The sequence below is a fragment of the Petaurus breviceps genome, unplaced genomic scaffold (assembly GCF_028583685.1).
Source record: "Petaurus breviceps papuanus isolate PSGF00001 unplaced genomic scaffold, PetGlider_PUasm1.0 90686, whole genome shotgun sequence".
NCBI lineage: Eukaryota > Metazoa > Chordata > Mammalia > Diprotodontia > Petauridae > Petaurus > Petaurus breviceps.
This window is the reverse complement of record NW_027187309.1, coordinates 5186379-5212087: the sequence shown is the minus strand read 5'-3', so window position 1 is coordinate 5212087 and position 25709 is coordinate 5186379. Positions and strand designations below refer to the sequence as shown.

Here is a 25709-nt window from a genome sequence, read left to right as displayed (position 1 = left end):
AGTCACTTAACCCCAACTGCCCTACCTTCTCCCCTCCAAAAAGCAAAAAAAAAAAAAAAGAAAGAAAGATTATCTATAGTCATATGAAAAAATGCTCTAAATCACTATTGCTTAAAGAAATGTAAATCAAAACAACTCTGAGGTACCATATTACATCTATCAGATTGTCTAATATAAAACAAGAAAATAAGAAATGTTGAGGATGTGGGAAAATTAGAACACTAATGTTGGTGGAGTTGCAAACTGATCCAACCATTCTGGAGAGCAATTTGGAACCATGCCCAAAAGGCTATAATAGTGCATACCATCTTTGACCCAGCAATACTGCTTCTAGATCTGTATCCCAAAGAGATCATAAAAGTGGGAAAAGGACCTACAGCTACAAAAATATTTATAGCATCTTTCTTTGTGGTGACCAAGAACTGAAAATTGAGGGGATGCCCATCAATTGGGGAATGGCTGAACAAGTTGTGGTATAAGAATGTAATGGAATACTATTGTACCATAAGAAATGATGAGCAGGCAGACTTCAGAAAAGCTTGGAAAGACCTACATGGACTGATGCTGAGTGAAGTGAGCAGAACCAAGATAAAGTTGTACACAGTAACAACAACATTGGGTGATGATTAACTTTGATAGATTTAGCTTTTCTCAGCAATACAAGGATCTAAGACAACTCCAAAAGACTTGCTATATAAAATGCTGTCTACTTTTAGAAAAATAAATATCGAGTGCTGATTGAAGCCTAGTATTCTCTCTCTCTCTCTCTCTCTCTCTCTCTCTCTCTCTCTCTCTCTCTCTCTCTCTCTCTCTCATTTCTTCTTTCTCATGGTTCCTCTCGTTTCTAATTCTTCTTTACAACACGACTAATGTGAAAATGTGTTTAATATGAATGTATATGTAGAACTTATATCAGATTGCATGCCATTTGAGGGGGAGGGGAGAGCAGGGGAGAAAATTTACAGCTCAAAATCTTACGGAAATAAATGTTGAAAACTAAAAATTTATTAATTAAAAAAATACTAAGACAGAGGTTTAAATGACTTACCTAGTTTTGTTGCACAGCTAGTATGAATCTGAAGCTGCTTTTGAACTCAGATCCTCCTGTCTTTATGTCCAGGTCTCTGTTTGGCCATCTAGCTGCACCTGATCATATAATCCAATTCTGTCCCTGATAAAAGTGCTCTTATATCTACTGACAGAATGTTAGCTAAATGTTGTATCATGTGTTGCAAAGTCTTTCTCTTTTACAAGGCATAAAACTAGTCTTGCCTTTGAATTTTATTCACTGTTTTTAAAACACTGTCTCTTATGAATTCCCAAGAAACTGATAATCTCTATGATTGTGTTCTGATTCATAACTTTCACTTTTTATTATTGGGAGTAGATAAGGTTTTAAACTATTTTCAGTCCAATTAGGATACTGTTCTTTTTGATAAGTTCATTATTTTAAAACCATTTTGCTAGACCAGAAGCTTGATGACAAGTTTGTTAGACCGCCCAATTCAGAATATCTAAATATTCAAAATATATAAATATCTAAAATTATTCTCCAGTAAATAATGCAAGAGAGAACACATATGTACAATGTATAAACCTTTGTAAAATCCGTGAATTGCAATAGAACACTTTTTTGGGGGTATTCCGATTGCATTTTGATGATTGCATTAAAACAGTATTTATGATGTCCTTGATTAGGGCCAGCAGTCGACATGGGCATAGCAGGCAGACCTAGTATGATTTAACAGTATTCCTGCTTAGAATGATTTATTTCATGGAACATAAAATCTGGGAAGAGTTTAAGGGATATTTTAGTTCTAGCTCCCTTATTGTACAGATGAAAAAAACTCTGGGACCAGAAAAGAGGAATGACTTCCAGAATCAAGTTAATAACAAACTTGGTAGTTGAACCAAGTTTTCTGAATTTGAGTTGAGTGCTAATTCCTTTATTCTTCACTGCCTTAAAATTTCCCCAAAAGATTTTCCTCAGTATTTGAAATTCCCAACATAAAATTCACTTTTGGGGAATAAGGTCATCTTCAGCATTTCGTAAGATCACAGGAGTCAAAATTTTAAAAGAATCTTAGAGATCATAGTACAACTCTTTCATTTGATAGGTGATAAAATTGAGGGATAGGGAGGGGAAAGAACATGTCCAGGCACAGAGTTAATTTGCCAGAAGCCTAGGATTCCAGGCCTGATCCCCTTACTCCGAATCTATTTAGTTCTCTCTACATTGTTTTGTTTTATTTCTCTTACTTCGATTATTTCTGATTTAGCCTTTTTATATCTCATGTGAACCCAATGGTTTGGCTATTATCTATCCCTTTAGATTGTAAGCAGAGATTTTTTTTCCTTTCTCTGTATCTACAGTACTTAGCACGGAGCCTCGTACATAGTAGGTGCTTAATAAATGGTAGTTGACCTGCTTGTTGCATATATTATATTCTTCCATTAGATTTTGAGCTGTTTGAGGGCAGGTATTGTTTTATTTTGTGTTTCTTTTTTGTATTTCTAGCACAAAGACTTGAGTGTGGTATGTGATTAAAAATGTTTCTCGATTTGAATTCACCTTATGAAATTATACAGCTTAATTTAAGTTAAACTGTACCTTCTTTTTATTACAATATGGCTTAGGAACCAATTAATATAGTCCAACTAAGTCATAGAATAATTTTACCATTAGAAGGGACATTATAGATCCATGAATCCAACACCTTCATTTTACAGATGAGGAAGCTATATATGAGTTCCATCTGTGAAATTCAGTGAAGTCTAGTTACATTTTCTCTTTTCCTCCTGTAGAAGTTAATGACTAGAAGGGAAACCTTATTCTGTTTGAGAAGACAGGGCAAATGGTTCTTAAATGTCTCATTATTTCTGCTTTTGTTTTTGCAGCTGTTGGCCTTGCAGCATGCCAAGAACCAGTGCTTCCTAGCAATGGCATCAAAATAGGAGATAGGTACATGGTGAATGATGTTCTCTACTTCCAATGTGAGCCAGGATACACATTGCAGGTACTCTTTTGCATTTCATTCTCCTTGGAAGGGCTTATCTTGTGGTCATTAGTTCATTTAAATCCATAGACCACTGGGCTAAGTGAACCTGGTAGGTAGATCAGCCTAAATAAACTATTGCTCTTAGACTTTGTTCAATTTTGTAGTTAAACATTATACCATAAACATGGGCAGCTGTTCCATCAATATATGCTCTTTGTCATGAGAAAAAGTAGGTCAGAGTCTGTATAAGTATTCTAAAAACAGTTTTCACTTTGTTTTTTGGCACTTTCTTATTTTTATATTCAAACATTTACAGGTTACTCTCACTTTATGAGAGGTCTCTTATAACAAACGAAAGAAGTTAAGTAAGACTAATGATACATCTAAAAATTTGCAAAACATTTCACATCTTTAGCACCCCCTACATCTCTATTAAAAAAAACAACAGAAATCTTTTTTCTCTCCCTATTATTTCTACCTCATTGAAAAAGAAAAGAAAAGCAAATTTCTTGTTAACAAATATACATAGTCAAGCAAAACTAATTCTCCCAGTGGCCATACACAAAAACATATATCTCATTCCACAACCTAAATCCATTACCTCTCTGTGATGGATAGCATTTTTCATCAGTCCTCTGGAACCATGAATGGTTATTATATTGATCATAGTTCTTATAGCTTTCAAAGTTATTTGTTTATACACTGTTGTTACAGTATAGATTGTTCTCTAGGTTCTGTTCATTTAACTCTTCATTAGTTACCAAAGTCCTTATACTTCTTTTATCATATTGATGTAATAGTATAAATTACTTCTGCTGGTTCTGCTCACTTCACTTGGCATCAGTTTATGTAAGTTTTCCCATTTCTTTTGGAAATAATTTATTTCCTCATTTCTTACAGGACAGTAAGAATTCATTGTCACTACTGAAGATTGAATGGTTTAATAGAGTATTCAGTTTGTAGTCAGGAAGCCCCTTTTCAAAAACCAGCTCTGGCACTCGTTTTTAAGGGACAGTGCATTTCCTAGAAATTGTAGTGTCTTTTAGAAATAAAAAGAAAAATGATTGCTTAGTATAGCCATTTCTCCCCATGATTCAGCCACACTAATAATATATGCAATAAGATAAAGTTCTTCTGATGTCAAATATAAAGCCCATTTTAAGAAAATCAAAGGATTTTTTGGGATCCATAAAGTTTCTTTTCCCTACTTCTAAAACATATTGATACTTATGATCTATTCTTATGCTCACCTTTTATTCAGTTTTTTTTAACAAACAACAATCTCATAGTAACAAAATCTTAAGTTATTTTAAAGTTGTCTTGCATCAACATTTCAAAAAAAAGTTAATTTCAGAGTAAAGATAATTATTTGAAAGTTAATTAATTAACATTAATTAATTAATAATTCATTTGGAAAAACAAAAAGTAAAGACCATCAAAAGAAATAATGAAAAAAATTAAGGAAGGAGGTTTAGAAGTATTAGATCTTAAACTGCATTATAAGACAGTAATTATCAAAACTATATGATACTGACTAAGAAATAGAAAGGTAGATCAATGGAATAGAGTAGACATAAAATTTACAGCAGCAAATAAACATAATAATCTTGTATTTGACAAATGTAAAGACTTAAGACTGGGATAAAAATTCATTATTTGGGAAAAATTGTTGAGAAACTGGAAAGCAATAGGGTAGTTGATCGGGGAATGACTGAACAAGTTACTACTATGCTATAAGGAATGAACTCAGTGATTTTAGAAGAAAGATGGAAAAACTTGCATTAGTGAAGAATGAAATGAGCAAAAGAAGAAGAACACTGTATATAGTAACAGCAATATTGTTTTAAGAACTACTTTGAGTGAATAAGTTATTTTGACTATTATATATACCCAAATTACCTATAAAGGACATATGAAGAAAGACACAATCCCTGAAAGAACTGATAAATAGATGTGTAGAATAATTTTATACTTATCTACCTACCTGTTTGTTTCTAATGGTATCCATCTCTCAGGCAGGGAAGGGGGGACTGGAGGGAGGGAAGAAAAAAATAAATTACATAATTTTGTTGTATATTTGAAAAGAATAGCAAGTTGCACATAGTGAATTTTCAGTTTCACATGCAATCATCTTTTTTTATTGTACTATGTTATAGAAATGCTTCTTTTATTCCATAAATTAAAAAGAAAATTTTAAAAAGAAAAAGAAAGTTTGTATATGCTAATGCAGTTGGCTTTCATTTATCAATCAATTTTGATTGTGTCAAACTCTAGATCAGTACAGGAATCTCCTCACTTATATTCATGACCATTTCAAAGAGATCATTTTAGAAAATATATTAGGAAAAAACCAAAAAGATGAGCAATGTCTGTTGTCCAAGTTGAAAACTATATACAAACCAATAAATAAATGTCCTAGCTAAGATTCTTAGATTCAGAGCTTGAAGGCTTGGAAGACATCTAGTTCAACTTCTCATTTTACAGATGAAACAATTGAGGCCCAGAGAAGTGAATCCTTTGTTACAGGTAACATGTGTAGAAAATTACAGAGAGGGACATCTAGGTGGCACAGGGAATAGAGCACTGGACCTGGAGTCAGGAGGACCGGAATTCAAATGCAACCTCAGACAATTTACACTTACTAGCTGTGTAACCTTGGGCAACTCACTTTATCCTGAATGCTTCACCTTCCCCCTCCGGAAGGAAGAAGGAAGGAAGGGAGAGAGGGAGAGGAGGAAGGAAGGAAGGAAGGAAGGAAGGAAGGAAGGAAGGAAGGAAGGAAGGAAGGAAGGAAGGAAGGAAGGAAGGAAGGAAGGAAGGAAGGAAGGAAGGGAGGGAGGAAGGGAGGGAGGAGGGAAGGAAAAGAAAATTACAGAGATAGAATTTGAAGCAAGGTGCCCTGGCTATAGATCTGGTCTATTTCTGGAAAAGACCACTGATGTTCTACTGAGTTTAATTTATTTTATACATATTTGTTGGAGAAAATAATTATAATTTATAGCCACATAATTGTGTCAACAGATTGTAAACCAGGAAAAAAAAAGTACAGTTCACAGAAAGCATATTAGTAGCACATAATAAGATTGTGGATTTGACCATGATAAGTATATTTGCTTTTACTCAATTCCATCACCAAAGAATGTATGCTAAAACAAAAGATATAACTGGGGAATGATCTAGTGAAAAGAGTGAAAAATTAAAAATCTGATTATCTGCCTCTAATATCTCTTATAGCCTTAGCATTCTGAAGTGCTATAATTCTATGATTTCTCATTCATCTTTTATTCCTGTGCCTAGAAGACTATTTACTCTCATATTTTCTTTTCTTTTTTTTTTTTTTTTGGAGGGCAGAAGGTAGGGCATTTGGGGTTAAGTGACTTGCCCAAGGTCACAGGGCTAGTTTTTCTGTTGTGTCTGAGGCTGGATTTGAACTCAGGTCCTCCTGACTCCAGGGCCAATGTTCTATTCGCTGTGCCACCTAGCCGCCCCTACTCCCATAATTTCCTGTAAAAGCCTTGTAAAAGTCACAGGTCAAGGAGTCAGTTGAACTGTACACATTTAGGAAAAGTTGTTCCGTTTTTATTTTTATTGAATTCTCACAACATCCAAACATATACCTGTTATTCTCAATGTGTACTAATTTGGGGATTAACTTCACATAATTTTTCTTTAAATGACATTACATATGAATTTTGTCAAGGAAAACATCGTCATTATCATTATCATCATCATTAGGTCTTCTCTTCCTCCTCTCTTTTTCCTTTTCTTCCTCTTCACCATTCTTTTCTCCTCCTCTTTTGTCTCTGCTTTTTGTTTCTTTTTCCTCTTTCTCCAAGTCCTTTTAGTTTTCTTTCCCCTCATACTCTTAAGACTTCTCATCTTCCTCTCCTTACCATATTTTTGAAAATCTTTTCCACTGTTTATATCACTTTAGTTCTATTAACATGTTTTTTGCAAACTTTCTTTTCCCTCTCATGAGACCCTCAAGTCCTTAGAAAATAAATAACACAGGGTTCTTTAGAGAGAGTATTTCATGTAACAAATTGTTTAATATACCATTTCCAGAGAAAGACAAGTGGACTCACACCTGCAAACCCCAAACAGGCTATTTACTAGCTCTCTTGAAATGCAAACTGGGCTATTTTTTCCTTCAACACAAACTGAGTTCACAAGCTGCTGCTTTCATTAGAATGCACATAAAGCATTTTGCTTTTTCCCTTCTTAATTGCAAACATTTGGGAACTTAAACTTACAAATTAATGCATTCAAAATGATAACATGTATAAAAATAAAATGTTTTATCTGTGAGTCTTATTTTTCTTTCAATATTAACTTTCATATTGATCTTTTTTTTTTCTTTTCATTTTTTTGGACTGGACCTGTGATTTCAATCCTGTGGAGAACTCTGGTGTGAAAAATCCCTCTATAGATGTAGATGAGCAACTGATCTGCAACTTAATAGGGCCACTAAAAGGTTAAGTGACTTGCCCAGTTTTATATAGCTCACATGTTTCAGAGGCAGGATTTGAACTTTCCTGAGGTCATACACCAATACAGCCAAGGCCAGGTTTCTATTCATTACACAACACTTGTCTTTTCCCATGTTAGTGCCTGCAGAAACAAAAAGGGGGTGCAGGGCACGTATGGTGTTGTTTATTGGGTTTAAAACCCCAAAGGCCCTTTGCTGATTAGGATAAAATACAGATTGCAAACTTGATTTATATTCAAATTCATTAAAATACTTTTACCTGATTTCTATAGGATCTTAGTCACTTTTAAGCAAAGAAAAGAATTTGATTTTCCCTTATAGAAATGTCATGCTGACTAAATTCTAGTCTTCCTTTTAAAAAATGATAGCAGACAGGTCCCTTTTGGAAACTGGTAAACTATATATATATTTTACAAGATCATATATTGTTTTTGATTCATCCAAGATCTTTAGGTAGAATCATCAGGAATATATGTCCATTACAAAAATAAATAGCAGGATATGAACTGGATTCATAATAACTATGCATTTTATTGTTGTTTTTCAGCAGAGGTCTTTTAAAAGCTTTTGTTCTGCTTGGTCAAGTTATATGTCTCTGTAATTCAATGAAAAATGTATTATATAACTTTTTTTCTAAGGCAGTCAACATGTGCCTGGGATTTCACTCAGGGACAGTTTATAGTGTAATCTTAGCACATATGTATATGTTCGTTTGAGTTTTTTCTGAAGCAGCCTTAAAAATAAGTTGAATTGTGAGGATTGGGTGGCCAAGTTTAGGAAATCCATTTGTCATTGATAACCTCAGTATCCCAACATCCCAACAACAAATGTGTCTAGGATTATTTAACATCAGTTAAAGATTTATTTTCACCTGCCTTTGCATGTGGCATTTGAAAATGTATAAGTTAAATAAGCATTGTAGATAAATTATAGAAGGAAGACAAAATAGAACAAAAGTGACAGTCATTTCAAACGATTGAAAATTAACTGATTTTTCCATTACTTTTTCTTTCATTGTAAAACAGATCTTTGACACAAAAAGAAACCTTGCCATTTGATCCTATGCTTAAAGAAAATACTAAGCAATCAGTGGAATAGATTTTTTGAAAGCTAACATAGTTTTATATGCCCAGAGAAGTGAGAGACAGACAGAGAGAACTAGAGAGACAGAGATAGAAACAGAAACTGAGATCTCCATTGATCAGAAAGCATTACATTAGAGTTTGCAAAGTTGCTTTACTTTATAATAACCATAAGTCCTAACTTTTCTGACTAAAAATAAAAAAAAAACCTTAGTTCCAATGATTTGTACTCAGAATGTAATTAATTACTTGCTTTATACACTGATGAAATACTGACATTATACCCTTCCAGTCAGTTGTGTATCTTGGCATAATTTTCCCTTCCTCAACTGGCAATAAATTCAGGTGATGTACCTAATGACTTAGTTTTGTCTAATTAAAATATTCTATCCTAAGTAGTAAAACTATGCATAATTTTTTTTACTTAAAGTTGGAATAAAAGATTCGTCTTAGAAAGTACAACTACAATTTTTTGGATGGGGCGGACTTTTTCAATTTAAATTTTCAGAGTATTAATTTAATTTTCTTTTAAACAGGGTCGTTCTCATATTTCTTGTATGCCAGGAACAGTTCGACGTTGGAATTATCCTTCTCCCCTTTGCATTGGTAAGATTGTATATTCTATATTTGGTGTAGGAATATGTTCCTAAGAAATCAAATTGAAGAAGCCAAATTATAGCTCATAAGGTTATTTAGGATTAGACTCAGAAAACAGATGCTAATTTAACGACCTTATAAAATATATATTGTACATAAGGCTCTTTTCTAGGCCCTGCCAGAAATATCAAGATTATCAGATGTGGTTCCTATCTTCATATAACTTTAGAATACTGTAGAAAAATAAGTCACAAACACAAATTGTTATCACACAAAATATTGAATGATGTGTGTTAGAGAAGTATACTGCAAAATGCTATGTGAGGTCCAATGAGGGAGTTAATTACTGATGAGAAGATAAAGATGGTTTTTGAATTAAGCTTCAGAGGGTGACTGAAAATTCAATGGTTGAAGGGGGAGGGAGATCCCCCACACAGGGTAATGTGAGCAAAGACCTGGAGTCAGTAATATGCTTTCCATTCATCTCTTACTCATTTAAAAATCTTTAGCTTCTTCCATGCTTAGGTCAAGCATCCTCTTTTACATGAAGCCTTTTCTAATTTAACCAACTACTAGGCTCTTCCTGAATTTATCTTGTATTTATTCTGGATGTATTGTCTATATAGGTTCTATACATACATACACATACATGCATACATATGATATATACACATACATATGTGTGTGCATGTGTGTGTATGTATAAAATCTTCCTTAATAGAATGTAAGTTCTTTGAGTGTCAGAGCTGATTAACTTTTTTGGTTTGCTTCTTTGTATATCTTCAGGTGCTAGTACAGAGTCTGACAAATAATAGGCACCTAATATTTATCTTAAGTGGCAGATCTAAGTGAAAGCTTTCTTAATCCTCTCAGTTAATAGTTTTTTTTCTTTCCTTAAATTATTATATAATGACTTGTCTGGTGTATTTGTTTGTTTTTTTGTTTTGTTTTTAAGTAACTCCCTGGTGGAATGTATACTCTGTGGAAACAAGGACTATTTTTCATTGAAACATAGGCAATCAAAATGTATTAAGTACCTACTGTGCTTAATAAATATTTATTGAAAAGAAGTGAATTAAATTGATCACTATGATACCTAAGAATGCTTATTTGATCACTGATGGGGAAGATAGATTGTGGAAGTGATAACTTGAGGCAGAAAGATGAGTAGTTTAATATATTCTCCTTAATAAAAGATGATGTAACACTTCATTCTGTTACTGCATATCATTATTCTTACACGTTTAGCAATTTTTTTCTGAGTAGGAATAAACTACCTGTCCTATACCTGGGCAAAAAAAAATTAGCTAAAAGAGACTGAATTAGAGTATGTAAGATTGAAATGGAGAGAAGGGGCCTAATGGAAAAGATAATAAAAAGGTAGAAATGACAAGATTTAACTTATTTAGTGAGTATAGAGAACATGTTTTAAAAACCATAAATGGACTCCAAGATTATAAACCTGGGTGATTGGGATGTTTGGTGCTTCCATTAGCGTTATAGGCCACTAGAGCAATGAGCATTTGGAAAGACCTAGTGCTATCCCCCACTTTCTTACAGTTCCTCAAAACAAAACAAAAACAGAAAAACTTTTCCCCCTGAGGATTTTTTTTTCTCTGCCTTACAACAGGCATAGGAACAGGATCATTATATTTATTTAAATTTACATTAAAAAAATTACATTTAGGAACTACAACACCTAATTGACTTGTTAATTTTGAAATGGAAACACTTTTCAACAAACATTCCTAGATTTTAATTCAACTTTCAAATTTCATAAAAAAGCTGTAGTTTGGTTGCTATATACAGTTAATGTCAAAGCAAATTTGATTTTCATGAATGTTTATTTAAATGTACTGTGCACTAGCAAATTATAGTTTAGGGATAATCATCTTTGATGAAAACCATTTGCTCATAACACCTACAGCATATAGAAATGTTATAGAAGCTGAGAATGTTAAGTGATTGCAATTCCAAATGTAAGGCACATGATAATTCATAGGAAAGCTAACAAATGTTAGTCTACACATTGAGTCACCAATATATAGTAAGGGAAAGCAAATACTTTGTGCTTGTTTTTATATCACCTGCCTTACAGAGTGATTGTGAGCATAAAATGAGATTATGAATGCAAAGCCTTTGCAAACCTTGAAGTGCTACATATAAATGTAAGCAAATATTATCATCATATACTTTTTGCCTGTGTTCATCATAGAAACAGGTTTAGAACTGAAAGAGGTATTAGGTATTATCTACTTCAGATCCCCCATACTTTGCATATATGGAAACTGAGGCTAAGAGAGGTTGTGACTTGCTCAAGGTAATCCAAATCCTTTGACCTTAATTCTGCATCTTTTTCTACTGCTACATGAATGTTGCAGGGCAAAATGAACATGATCAAAGAAATGTTTCTTCTTGCCCTGGGTACATGTTAAAACCAAGTGTTCCAAATCATTTATTCACTGTCTTGATGAAAATCTGTGAGCCACCATTTAATACAGTTACAAATTTGTCTCATTCACTTATAGTGAGAATATTACTGTGGATATGAGTATGTGTGTATATGTGTATACATATATGCACATACACATATATAAATGCATTTAAATATAATATATAGTATACATGCATTCAAAGTAGTTAAATGGAAGGTGGTTTGGAGGAGAGAGCACTAGCAGTTGGAACATAAGGAAAAGCTTTATGGAAAAGATGGTATCTGAATGGCAGTTCAAAGGAAGAGATAGACTCTAGGAAGTATAGATAAGAAAGGAAAACATTCCAAAGTGATGACCACTGCCAAGGTAATTGAAGTGTCTTGAGAAGTAATAGAAAAGAATGCCAGTTTGGCTGAATTGCAGAGTGAGGGAGTTATTTTCAGCGGTCAGATTGTATAGGACTTCAAATGCTAAGCAGATAATTTTATTTTAAAAGTAATAGAAAACCACTAGAACTGGTTGTTCAGGACTCCTGTGTCACACAGTTCATAGAATGCTAGACTTGGAGTCAGGTGACCTGAGTTCAAATCCTGCCTCCGACACTTACTAGCTGTAAGACCCTGGTCAAGTCACTAAATCGTTTTCTGCCCTGGTTTACTCATCTGTATAATGGAAATAATAGCGTTTACCTTGCAAGATTGTATGAAGATCAAATGAAATAACATGTATAGTGTTTCTCGAACTTCTGAATACTATATAAATATGAGCTGTTCTTGTGGTTCTTGTTCTTACGGAAATGAAATAGTTAAATCTGCACTTAAGGAAGTTCATTTGACAACTCTGTGTGGAATGACTGAGAGTTAGGTGGAGACTTGAGGAAGGTAGACCAATTAAGAGGCTGCTAAAATAATTTAAAGAAAGACTTGATGAGGGCTTAAACTAGGGGTAGCTGTGTGAGTGGAGCAAAAGAGTCAGATATGAAAAAGGTTATGATTTGTCAATTGATTGAATAGTTATCAGAGCAGCTGATAATTAGTGATTTGGCTGGTATACAAACTCCTTCCATCAATGCAGATTAGCAACTATTCTGCAAATTAAAGTTTTAAACTGTAGAATAGGGCACTAAGAGATTAAGCTGTTCATCCAAGGTCACTAAGCCAAAAGGTGTCAGAGGCTGAACTTGAACCCTGGTCTCCTTGTCTCTAGTGCTGGCTCCATAATCCACTGGGCCATTCTAGCATTTGTTAGATAAAGTTTATCTCATTGCCACAATTAATGCTACATAAATCCTACTTTTTAAAAGAATACCTCATACATAGTGTATCATGTAAGTTTTATTTATATTGTCATGTCATATTATTTATGCATAAAATAACATTAAAATTATTTACCAAATATAGTTAATGCAAAGCAAAATCTTGAGGCCCTTAATAAATTATACATTAGAGATAAATGGGAAAGAATAATGTCCCAAATGCCAGAAGAAATTTGAATCCTACCTTTGACACTACTTGTATAACCTTAGGCAAATCATATAGCATCATTTGTAAAATGGGAAGTTGAGATTAAATGATCCTTTGTTCTTAAGAACTCTGCCAATAGTTGTTTATTACATAAGGGTAGAAAAAGTTGTCATCCATTATCTATGATAGGAAAAATATTAGCCTATCACAAAATGAGGATCAGTACTGGACAGCCAATGTCATTCACTGTCATTTACACAATATGAAGTTGTCTAGATGAAGAATCCCAGAACATTAAATGTATCCTCTGTGAAAGGAGGATGAGCAAGCATTCTGTTTTATATATATATACATATATATACATATTTATTACCTTCTTTCTATATCATAAAATCATTTAGGAAAGAATCATGCCCCATGTGTATTTGCTTTCCCAACTGTGGCTAGCAAATTGCCTTGTGCATAGTATACACTAAAACATTTGATGATGTCAATCAACACTAATTTATTAAGTGTCTGTCATTTGCTAGATACTTTGCTAGGCACTGAGGTTACAAAGAAAAAATGAAAATTCCTGACCACAGGAGCTTATATAGTAGAAAATGAATATTAAAATGAATCTTTCATTTTCAACATAGTCATTCTCAAAAATTATATGCTTATTTCTGCTATGAACAAATTAGATCACTATGCCAATATAAGCTTGTTGTTAGTATTGTTATCATATAGCTCAAAACAGTTTCTCTTTAAAACCATTCTATGAGTAACAAAAGAAAATTAATCCTTGTCTTTGTAATGATAATTTAAAAAGCTGCTACCCAACTTCGTTAAGGATATTTGCCAGTGTAATTTAGTTAATTCCAGACATTAAACCCAGCTTTATGGAATGAAATTTTGTCATTTTTGAGGATACTTCAAAGATCATTCTACAGTCTCTGAAGGCAATTACAAAAGAGGGTATTCAAAATGATTTTGATCTATTTCGCCATTCTTTTAATATGTTTGCAATTTCTAGATATTTGCTCTGAAAGGGGAAACATTTATTTGTGTGTATATATACATATATAGACACACATATGTATGTATATGTGCTACTATTCTTTTGTTTGTTTTTTTCTTAATAATCACTTTGTGTGGCTCTAAAAACACAAGCAAATGAGTGAAGAACACAGACCTATACTTACAGTCTAGTCTACTACCCAAACTGGTCTCCTGAAGGAGAAAGTAGCATGAAATCGCCACTTCTCTCGTACCTCCCTGAATTCCAGTGGATTTAGGTTGATCTGTAGTCCCACTAGTGTGGTTTCTTCTTCCATTGATGTGAATCACATGCCATTCCATCAGCTTTTGCACAGACTATAGCCCATGCCTGGAATATACTGCCTTTCAACTCTGCTTCTTAGAATCTCTTGTTTTCTTTAGAGCTAACTTCAGTTGCCACCTCCTACATTACTTTAGTTCCTAATCTCCCAACCTCTGAAGTAGTTATTTGTTTATTTTTATATATGTAAACACATATGTATGTATACACACATGTGTGTGTATGTGTGTGTTGTTTCTCCTGATAGAATGTAAGCTCTTGGAGGAAACGCATTGTTTCATTTTTTTTTCCTTTGGATCTTGATTGCTGAGACTAGTTGCTGGAATATAGCAAGCATTTAGTAAATACTTGCTAACTGATTTCAGTCTTTTTATAATTTTTTTATCTTGGCTGTCTTGTGCATGTCTTTCTGTTAAAAGCCCCTGTAGAACCCAGAAACACCTGGCCGTGTAACCTTGAGCAAGTTACTTAACCCCAATTGCTTAGGGGTGGCCAGGTGGCTCAGTGAGTAAGAGCACTGGCTCCAGTGTTGGGATAACCTGGATCAAATCTGGGCTCAGATACTCAGCACCACACCCAGAAATAACTGGCCATGTAACCTTGAGCAAGTTACTTAACCCTGATTGCTTAAAAAAAAAAAAAGCCTCTGTAGAGGATCCAACCAATGTTTGATATAACCTTTCTCTGTCTTTTTTAATATTTTGTGAATACTCTTAGAATAATTGGACTATTTACTTTTTTATCCATCACATATGATATGTGACTGAACTACTTCATTTTCTGTTTATGCACAAACCTAAAAATGTCTTTCATGACAGTTTTCAAATTTGGGTTGATTAAGACATAAAGAATGGTATAATTGTGAATTATCAATGTCAGCCAGTCTCTGAATTCCAAAATACAGTCAAATTGAAAGTTTAGCTCTACTACTTACAATGAAAATTCACCTTTTCTTTTTGTCATTTTTAATGCTTATCTGTATTTAGTATAATATAGGAAGATATATTCCTTTCAAGTATTCTTGAAAAGAGTGATGATGCCCAAATGATCCACAAAACTGAATATCACTATCCATTTAACAGCAAAATGTGGTGGAACACTGAACAGCATGACTGGAGTGATCTTGAGTCCAGGTTTTCCTGGAGCTTACCCCAACAATTTAGATTGCACCTGGAAGATCTCATTGCCTATTGGTTATGGTAAGTAAAAATATTTTATTTTAATAGGATAGAATTCAATTTTTCAACTTCTAAAATGTAGGTCAGTAAACTGGAAAGAATAAAAAATTAAAATATAGCTTTAACATAATATTTTAAATATTCAGGAAACATTTTAAAAAGCAATTTGAATGATTTGAATGATGGAGTCAGATAAAATATAAATTGCATTCTTTTTAAAATATATTTTTATTTCATTAAATAATTTTCAATTACATGTAAAAATTAACAACATAATAAACATTTTCAATTATTTCTTAAAAAATAGGTAAATTGGGGAGGCCTGGTAGCACAGCAAGTAAGAGCACTGGCCTCAGAGTTGGGATGACCTGGGATCGAATCTGGGCTCAGACACTTAGCACCCACCCAGAAACACCTGGCCGTATAACCTTGAGCAAGTTTACTTAACCCCAATTGTTTAGGGGCGGCCAGGTGGCTCAGTGAGTAAGAGCACAGGCTCCAGAGTCAGGATGACCTGGGATCGAATCTGGGCTCTGATACTTAGCGATACTTAGCACCACACCCAGAAATAACTGGCTGTGTAACCTTGAGCAAGTTACTTAACCCCAATTGCTTAAAAAAATAGATAGATAGATAGATAAATCGATAAATTATGTCTCCAATATTTTTCTGGTCTACTTTGTAATAACACTGTCCCAAAAGAAAAAAAAATTAGTGTAATGAATCCATTTTGACTCCTTGGGATCCTATTGCCTTTTTAGATGCCTATTAGTTAGCCCTTTAATAATATGTTCTAGAATTTTTGTCAAGAATTAAAGTCAAACTGAATGATTTATAGTTTACAGACTCCCTCCTTTCCACCCCTCCTTTTTTTTTTTTTGGAGGGGGGAAAGTAGGGCAATTGGGGGTTAAGTGACTTGCCCAAGGTCAAATGGCTAATTTTTTGTAAGTGTCTGAGGTCGGATTTGAACTCAGGTCCTCCTGACTCCAGGGCCGGTGCTCTATTTACTGCACCACCTAGCTTCCCCTCCACCCCTCTTTTTTAAAAAAATGATACATTTGTACTTTTTTCATCATATGACACTAATTCTATTCCTCAGATCTTTCAAGGAGCACTAAAAGTTGCTTAGGCACTTTACAAGGTTTTTCTTGCTCAGAATTATTATGACTTTAAGTAGATGAAGCATTTCTCATTCTTTTCCATCTCCTTTTCTATCTCTCTATTACCTACTTTCAGAATTCTTTTCCCTGAAGGTGTGTACTGTTCTTTTGCTACCTGGTTCTTCTGTCAGAAAGGAAAGAGTACTGGTAAACTGAATCTCAATAAGATGTCTATTCTCTGATCAATCTGGGAATGTGTCCTAAGAATAATGCTATTGAGAAGATGGCAGAATAGGTCAGAAAATTCCAATCTCTCAAGATTTCTCACCCCCCCACACACAAAAAAGTTAAAATAGCCCCTTAGGGCAAACAAAGTATGGGTGGAGATAAATAAGAATAGGGACATAACCTGGGTCTTGCTCTGACAATTTTAGAAGATCAGAAGAAAAATCCCAGGATGAGGTTCAGTCCCTGGGAATAAACATCTCTGGCCTTGGTTCCATTTTAACAACAAGTTGCAAGTTCTGAGGTTAGTTGGTTTGAGAGGCTGCCTTAGCCCTAGCCACAGAAACTTTTACTCCTAGGCTAATGAGGGGAGTTGGACATCTGAGCCCTGGAAGATCAAGGGAACCTTTGTTGACAAGGAATACCAGAACCAACTGTGCTGTGAAGAGCAGCAAGAGGGGCGGGGAACAGGGAGGGCAGAAGGAATCATCACATGCCTGGTGAGTGCAGAAGCAGTGGGGCAGAAAGTCCCTGACTGTGGGCACTTACAGGAGTTTGGAGATTTGGCTTTAATTCCAGGGTAGAGGGGAGAACTGAAGATCTGGGACAAGAGGCACCATTTCCCACACCCCAGGGCTAGAGATGATTACAATAATTCAGCTATTACCACAACAAAATGCACAGGCAAAGGAGAAAGAATCCAAACATAGAAAGCTTTTATGGGAATAGAGATAACCAGGGTTATCTTCAGAGGAAGATATTAAAGTAAAGAAACCCCCAAAGAGTGATGCCAAATGGACACCAGCCCAAAAAGAATTCATAAGAGATCTTTAAAAAGACTTTAAAAATCAAATGACAAAGATGGAGGAAAAACTTAAAAAAATAAAATAATAAGAATAATTCAAGAAAAACAAGAAGGGTTTGAAAGGAAAGTCAACCAGTTAGAAAAGGGGATCCACAGTCTAAAGGAAGAGAATGATACCTTGAAAATTAGAATTGGGCAAAATGAAGCCAATGAAATTATAAGAAATCAAGAAATAATTAAACAAAATATGAATAATGAAAAAATAGAAGAGAAAGTGAAATATCTTGCAAGGAAAACAACAGACTTGGAGCATAGATCAAGAAGAGAAAATATAAAAATAATCAGACTAAGTTAAAGTTATGATCAAATAAAGAATCTTGATACAATAATACAAGAAGTAATTAAAGAAAATTGTCCTGAAGCATTAGAACTAGGGAGGAAAGTAGAAATAGAAAAGTCATCCATCACCACTTAAAAGAGATCCCTATGAAGAAAATTCATAGGAATATCACAGTCAAATTCAGGAACCCCCTGCTCAAGGAAAAAATATTAAAATCATCAAGATTAAAACAATTTATATATGATGGTGCCACAATTAGAATTACACAAGACCTAGCAGCAGAGACATTCAAGAATCGCAGGTCTTGAAACAAAACATATCAAAGAGGAAAAGAACTGTGACTCTGGCTGAAAATATCATACCCTGCAAAGTTAAGTATTATCCTGAATGGAAAAAAATGAACATTTGATAAACTCTCAGACTTTCAAGACTTGGTTAAAAAATTCTGAAGTTAATAAGATATTCAACATACAAGAATCATGAGAAATATAAGACACATACCAAAGGCTAATTATATGGCATTCATAAGAACAGACTGTTTTTTATATATATAAAATGTATGTCTAAGCTTCTTATTCATAATTAGGTAGCTCATAAGAAAGATTGGGGTAAACCTGAATTTAAAAAGTTAAACTATTTAGGAACTACTAAAAAGAGTACTTATTTTATCTAAAAGGTATTGTAGTCTTCTGCAGGGGGTGAGGGGAGGGAAAAAAAGAACAAAATTTTTAAAAGTGCACAGCAGAGAACAAAAGAACACTTACAAGGAAGGAAGAAAAAGATGGGCAATTCTCAACACAACATGTATTATTTATCATACATGCTTTTTTGAAATAAAAATTTATTGATATATATTTTAAGTTCTCTCATCTTCTTCTATGCATATGGCATGATTTTTTTCCTTTGTATTTAAGCTCCAATATTTAAGCTTATAATATATTTTTGTTTCTTTTCTCTCTTCTTTATTTGTGTTCTGACCTTTGAGTCTAAAATAAAATGAAAATAAAATAAAATTTTATTTAGGAGCAAAATATTTATGAATTCAGGTATTTTGTAGTCTGATATAAAAACACAAAACAGTATCAGAAAGATAATGAAAAATGACTCTCAAGAAAGAGTATGACAAAGAGATTGTTTCCAGTAAGTAAGCAAATTAATAAAGAAGTGGTGTGCTAGTGCTGAAATGACAGAGTAGAGTTAAGTGGTGGCAAATCATAAATTCCAGTCCATCTCTTCTTGTTGGCCTCCTTTGGTAAGGGTGCTTTAAGATACATTATAGGACTGTGTTATCCTAAATGAAGGTCAGCAAAGGGCGAAACTTAATGCAAGTGACTATATTTCTAGGACAGTGAGTCATAGAATACTAGAATCTCTGAAGAATCAAAATTATGGATGACTCAATATATTTTCAGTTACTAATAGTAATTCAGTAAATACTTAGTAAGTACCTATTATGTGCGTTGCATTGAACTAGACATATGAAATTGTCCTTGCCCTCAAGCTTATTTTCTTTGGCAGAAACAACATTCATAGAAAAGTAGGTGCAAAACATATTTGAATTAAATGTAAAACAATTTTTGGTAGGGGAGAGAACTGGTAGCATCTGCTTAGGATTACTCTAGGAGTTGGTACCTGAATTGAACCTTGAAGGAAGGAGAGGTAAGAAAGAAATGCATTTCAGGCGTGGAGGAAAAGCTATAAAAAAAAAAATTGAGAGGTAGAAATGTTCTTTACAAGGAAGTATAAGTAAACCAGTTTGGTTCTAACATAGAATACATGAATAAAATAATGTTTGTAACTTGAAGAGATAGACTAGAGCAAGATTGTGAAGAACTTTATAAACTTAGCAGATATGATTGTATTTTATTCTGAGGCAAAAAGGAGCCACTGTTGTAATTTCTTGAGAAGGGGAATATTATGGGTGGATCAACACTTTAAGACTATAAATTTGGCAGTCATATGAAGAGTGGATTGGAGAAGAGATACTACAGAAAGTGAATTTTTGTTTTTGCTTTTTGGAGGGCAATTGGGGTTAAGTGACTTGCCCAAAGTCACATGGTTAGTTTTTGTGTTAAGTGTCTGAGGCTGGAATTGAACTCAGGTCCTCCTGACTCCAGGGCCAGTGTTCTATTCACTGTGTCACCTAGCCACCCCAAAAGTGAAACTTATTAGGAGAATATTGTCAAAGGGAAGGGTTCTGAACAACTAAACAGAGTGATGATAGTTAAAACCAAAGGTTATGACAGATATTGTGGAAATAAAATTAAGATTTGGCAGATGATTTGGATTTGTAAGGTAAATGAAAATTGTGAACAAAGGCACTTGCTTGGCTAGAAGGATAGTGGTATTCTCAACACATCTAAGGAATTTTGGAAGAAGAAAGAGTTTTGGAGGAAAGAAAATTATCTTTTGCAAATGTTGAATTTGAGATGCTTATTGGGTAGCCAGTTGAAGATATCCTCAAGACAAATGGAAGTAAGCCTATTGGTGACTACATCTGTTTTGTAATCATTCCAGAGTCAATATTTCCCCATTTTATAACTCTTAATATCAAGTGAAGAGATGGAGGCACAGTCAGGTTAAATGTATTGACCAGAATCATATGATATTAAGTGTCTGCATCTGGCATTTAAATCTAAGTCTTCACTAATTTCACATTCTTTCATTTACCACACTCTCTTCACTAAAGTGTTATCTTCTTTAGTGGCTAAAACAATAATTTTCACACAGTAGGGACTTAATTATAGAATGAATAAATTACTTTTCTATGAATATGACAAGCCTCTTGTCCCTGGGTGCTATAATTTCTAACATTCATATAGCATTCAAATGTTTACAAAGTATTTTGCATATGTTATTTAATTTGATCCTCATAACAAACCTGAGTTTTAGGAAATGGGGAGAAAGTATTTTATGAAGCCACTTGGCAAAAACCTGAAAATTTCAGGAATCGATGAGTGGAAAGGGGAAGCTACTCAGTTTTAGAACACTGAAAAACTTGGAAAGGAGAATTATAATAATCTTCCTCAATTTAATTTTGGAATTTTATTTGGTAGAGAAAAATTCTAATAACTGATAGAAATTAGAACTGGAGAGGACCTTAGAAATCACTTAGTCCAACCTCTTTATTTTATTGTGGAAGAAACCAAGGCCTAGATCAGGGAAATGACTTTTCCCAAGGTCATACAATGGCACAGCACAGATTCTAAGAGAGGTCTTCTGACACCAATATTTCTTCCATAGCATCACGTTCTAAGAATATGAAAGGATGCATTTAATCTAAGTAATAAGAAATAGTGATTCAAGCCTTCGATCTAGATTATTGAAAGATATATGCTTCCTTTATACAAAATCTCATGGTAGTCTCATCAGCCTCTTAGGTTCCATTGTAATTTCTATACAGATGTTTCCCAGATCTATAGAACTACCAGAGTCTCTCTCCTGAGTTGTAATCTCAAGGCAGCTATGGGGCAGAGTGGATAGAATACTAGAACTAAGACAAATTCAAATCTGTCTTCTTTATACACTTACTAGCTATATGCCTTTGTTTCCTTATTTGAAAATGGGGATCATAACAGCACCTACTTCACAGGGTTGTTGTGAAGATTAAAAGAGATATCATTTGTAAAGTGCTCAGCACAGTGCCTGGACACATTGTAGGCACTTAATAAATGTTTGTTTTCTTTGTTGCAGTACGGCATCACCAACTATCTTTTGTCTATTTGGAACCGGATGTGCCATTTGCATCTTAAAAACTCATTATGTACAAAACAAATTTTTCTCCTTCTCTATTAGCTATGCACTCTTTCCAATTCCTTTATTACTGTTAAGGACACTATTTTTTTCCCAGTCACCCAGACTCTCAATCTAGGTGTTATTCTAGATCCCTTAGTCTCTCTTACAACTCTCATAATCTATTTGTTGGTACATCTTGTCATTTCTTCCTATATAGCATCTCATATCAATTATTCCTTCATTCACACAGTTACCACACTAGTGCAGATGCTTATCACCTCTTGCCTAGACTATAACAATAGCCGTCCAGTTGTACCTCAAGTCTCTTCCTACTCCAGTTTATCCTCAAGTCAGCTGCTAAAATGATCTTTGTAAAGTAATTCTGATAACATCATCTTTTCCCCCTAGTATCACCCAATTTAATAAATGCCAATAGCTCCTTATTACTCCAGTAGCAAATATAAAATGCTCTCCTTGGAATTTTGTTTAAAAAATTATTATATTTTTAATTTACTGAATAAAACAAACATCATAACAAAAAAGATGATTGCACATGAAAATGCAAATCTACTATGCACAACTTGCTATTCCTTTCAAATAAACAAAATTATCATGTAAATTTCTTTCCTTCTCCCCGCCCCCCTGGCTACCATTAAACACAAATAGGCATATGTATATAAAATTATTCTGTACATCTATTTATCAATTCTTTCTCTGGATGCAGAAAGTATCTTCCTATGTCATTTATAGTTAATTTGGATATTTGTTAATAGACAAAATAAATTATTCACTCAAAATCATTCATAAAACAGTATTGCTGTTACTGTATACAATATTCTCTTGGTTCTGCTCATTTTTCTCTGCATTAGTTTGTGCAAGTCTTTTCATGTTTTTTTCTAAAATCATTGAATTCATCATTACTTTTTTAAAAATTTTTTCAAATGCTTTATTAACTTCTGATTTACATCATTCATTTCCGCCAGATTTTGAGCTACAAATTTTCTCCCCACCTTTCCCCCACCACCACCCCAAAATAGCAGTCCCACAGGATATCCCCTCCTCCAATCTGCTCTCTCCCATATCTTCTCCCATACTCCCTTCGACTTTTCCAGTGCCCTAGTGCCTGCACATCCCACTTCACTATTACATGTAAAATCGTATTAATAATAGTGTGTGTGTGTGTGTGTGTGTATTTGATTTTAAAACTTTGAATTCCAGATTCATTCCCTTCCTCCCTTGTCACCCACCCCCACTGGGAAGACAATCAGTTCAATATAGGTTGCACATGTGTGGCTAATGCAAAACAATAGCAGAGTAGATATATTATAAAAGACTGACTATATTTCCCTCCCTCCTATCCAACCTCCTACCCATTCTATTCTCCACCTTGATCGAGTCCCCCCTGAAAAGTGAGTGCTTCCAACTTCCCTCCCCCCCAGCCTGCCTTCCTTCATCCCCCCTCTCATCCTTTTCCCCCCTACTCTCCTGGAGGGTGATTTACCCTATTTAGTATGTACTTCTTCCCCTCCCCAAGCCAAATTCAATGGGAATAAGGTTGACCCATTCCCTTTTGCCTTCCTATTCTTCCTCTCCATTGTAATCATTTTCCCTTGCCTCTTCTGTATGAGATAGTTTACCCCATTCTGTCTCTCTCTATCTCCTCTCATTATATTCCTCTCTCACCTCTCAACTTCACCCTTTAAAGAATCATCCCTTCCTGTTAAATTTGTCCTGTGCCCTCTATTTATACCTATAAACATATATATACACACATTCACATATGCATTCACATGCCCATATACCCTCATATATAGACATTATATATATATATATATATATATATATTTCTATTTCTATTCCCTTCAACAACTGAGAAAAGTTTGATAAGCCACAATCACTGTTCTTCCATGTAGGAATGCCAATAGTTCAACCTTGATAAGTTCCTCATGATCTCTTTTCCCTGTTCACCGTCTCACACCTCTCTTGCTTCTTCTATCTGAATGTCAAATTTTCTATTCAACTCTGGTTTTTTCAGCAAGAATGCTTGAAAGTCCTCTAATCCACTGAATGACCATATTTTCCCCTGAAACATGATACTCAGTTTTGCTAGGTAGGTGACTCTTGGTTTTAATCCTAGCTCCTTTGCCCTCCGGAATATCATATTCCAAGCCCTTCGATCCCTTAGTGTAGAAGCTGCCAGATCCTGGGTTATCCTGATTGTGTTTCCACAATATTCAAATTGTTTCTTCCTGGATGCTTGTAATATTCTCTCCTTAATCTGGGAATTCCAGAACCTGGCTATAATATTCCTAGGAGGTTTTTTGGGGGGATCTTTTTCAGGAGGTGATCGGTGGATTCTTTCAACCTCTATTTTGCCCTCTGGTTCTAAAACATCAGGGCAGTTTCTTTCAGAACTTCTTGGAGGATGATTTCTAGATTCATACTTTGATCATGGTTTTCATGTAGTCCAATAATTGGTTTTTCTCATGAGATATTTCACATTGCCTTCTATTGTTTCATTTGTTTGGATCTGTTTAACAGTATCTTGATTTCTCATAAAGTCATTAGCTTCCATTTGCTCCAGTCTAATTCTGACGCAATGATTCTCCTCATTGAGCTTTTGAGATTCTTTTTCCATCTGGCAAATTTGGCTTTTTAAGGCATTCTTCTCTTCATTGCCTTTTTGAGCCTCTTTTGCCATCTGAGTCAGTTTGTTTTTTAAGGTATTATTTTCCTCAGTCAGGCTGTTGACTCTCATTTCATAATTTTCTTGCATTGTTTTCATTTCTCTTCCCAATTTTTCCTCCACTTCTCTTATCTGCTTTTTAAGGTGCTCTATGGCCTGTAACCAGCTTGCATTTTCGTTTGAAGCTTTTGGTACAGGAGTTCTGACTTCACTGTCTTCCTCCTGTTCCATACTTTGCTCCTTTTTGTCCCCACAATTGGAGTCTTATTTTGGAATCGTCTGTCTGCTTTGTTTCCTTTGCCTGGTCATGTTGACCCTCAGTCACTTGACCCCTGGGCTTTTTGCCACAGTAGGACTCTGCCACCAGAGAGGGGAGCTTCCATCCCAAACACTGAGGTTTTCTCAGCTTCCAGAGGTATTAGATGGGTTACCTCTCTGAGGTGTCCACATGCTCTGGCAAGCTGGACACACACCCCAGGACCTCGTAATGTAATACCAAGCAAAGGCAACTTCCCAGGTTCAAAATACCAGCATAGGTGCTCTCTATTTTATTCAGTAACAAACCCAGAACAGAGAAGATCAAAACATGACATCATTCAAAATACAGTATTTACTAAGTATGATTAAATAATCTCCAAGTACTACCCCACCCCAGGACCTTCCAATCATTCAATCAATTACAAAGTCTCTGTTCTAAATACTTCTCCACCCCTAGGCTATACCTTAATTAAGTCCACCACAAAGCCCCTCTTCTCAAATGGAGATTAGTTTCCAAACATAAGTAAAATACATTCATTTGCTCAACCATAGAACACAAAAAGGTCAAAAGTTCCCCACCCCTGGATCACAATTGAATCTACCCCAGAGTTACATCAAGTTTAAACACAGCACCTAATACCCAAATGGAGGTCTTTTCTTCATCTTGACACGAGGCAAGTTCTCAGCAATCTTAGTTCCTGGGGAGACAAGGCTTAGCAAGGCCATAAGATACATTGCCAGTCCCTTCATGAATTTATCCTCTGTCCGTAGAACAGTCCTAGAACTCCTGAACACATTAGCAAAGCCCTCTCCCAGGATTTCTGTAAACATACAACAAGAAAATCCTTCTTCAGGGCTTCTGAACCAACAGAAAGGCTCCCAGACCCCTGCAACAACAGCACTGTCCCTCACCAGTGGACAGCATTCATTCTGTCTGCAGGACAGTCTCCAGACCCCTGCAACAACAGTACTGTCCACTGGTGAGGGACAGTACT

At 34.7% G+C, this 25709-nt stretch overlaps 1 protein-coding gene across 1 annotated transcript in view; it reads left to right on the top strand.

The window, feature by feature from the left end:
* The window catches only part of CSMD1 (CUB and Sushi multiple domains 1), a 2654573-nt gene that overhangs the window by 2294660 nt on the left and 334204 nt on the right, over positions 1 to 25709 (top strand). Inside the window, exons 38-40 of the mRNA XM_069065406.1 lie at positions 2899 to 3017; positions 9107 to 9176; positions 15469 to 15585. Coding sequence (XP_068921507.1) covers positions 2899 to 3017; positions 9107 to 9176; positions 15469 to 15585 — 306 coding nt within the window. The remainder of the gene's footprint in view (positions 1 to 2898; positions 3018 to 9106; positions 9177 to 15468; positions 15586 to 25709) is intronic.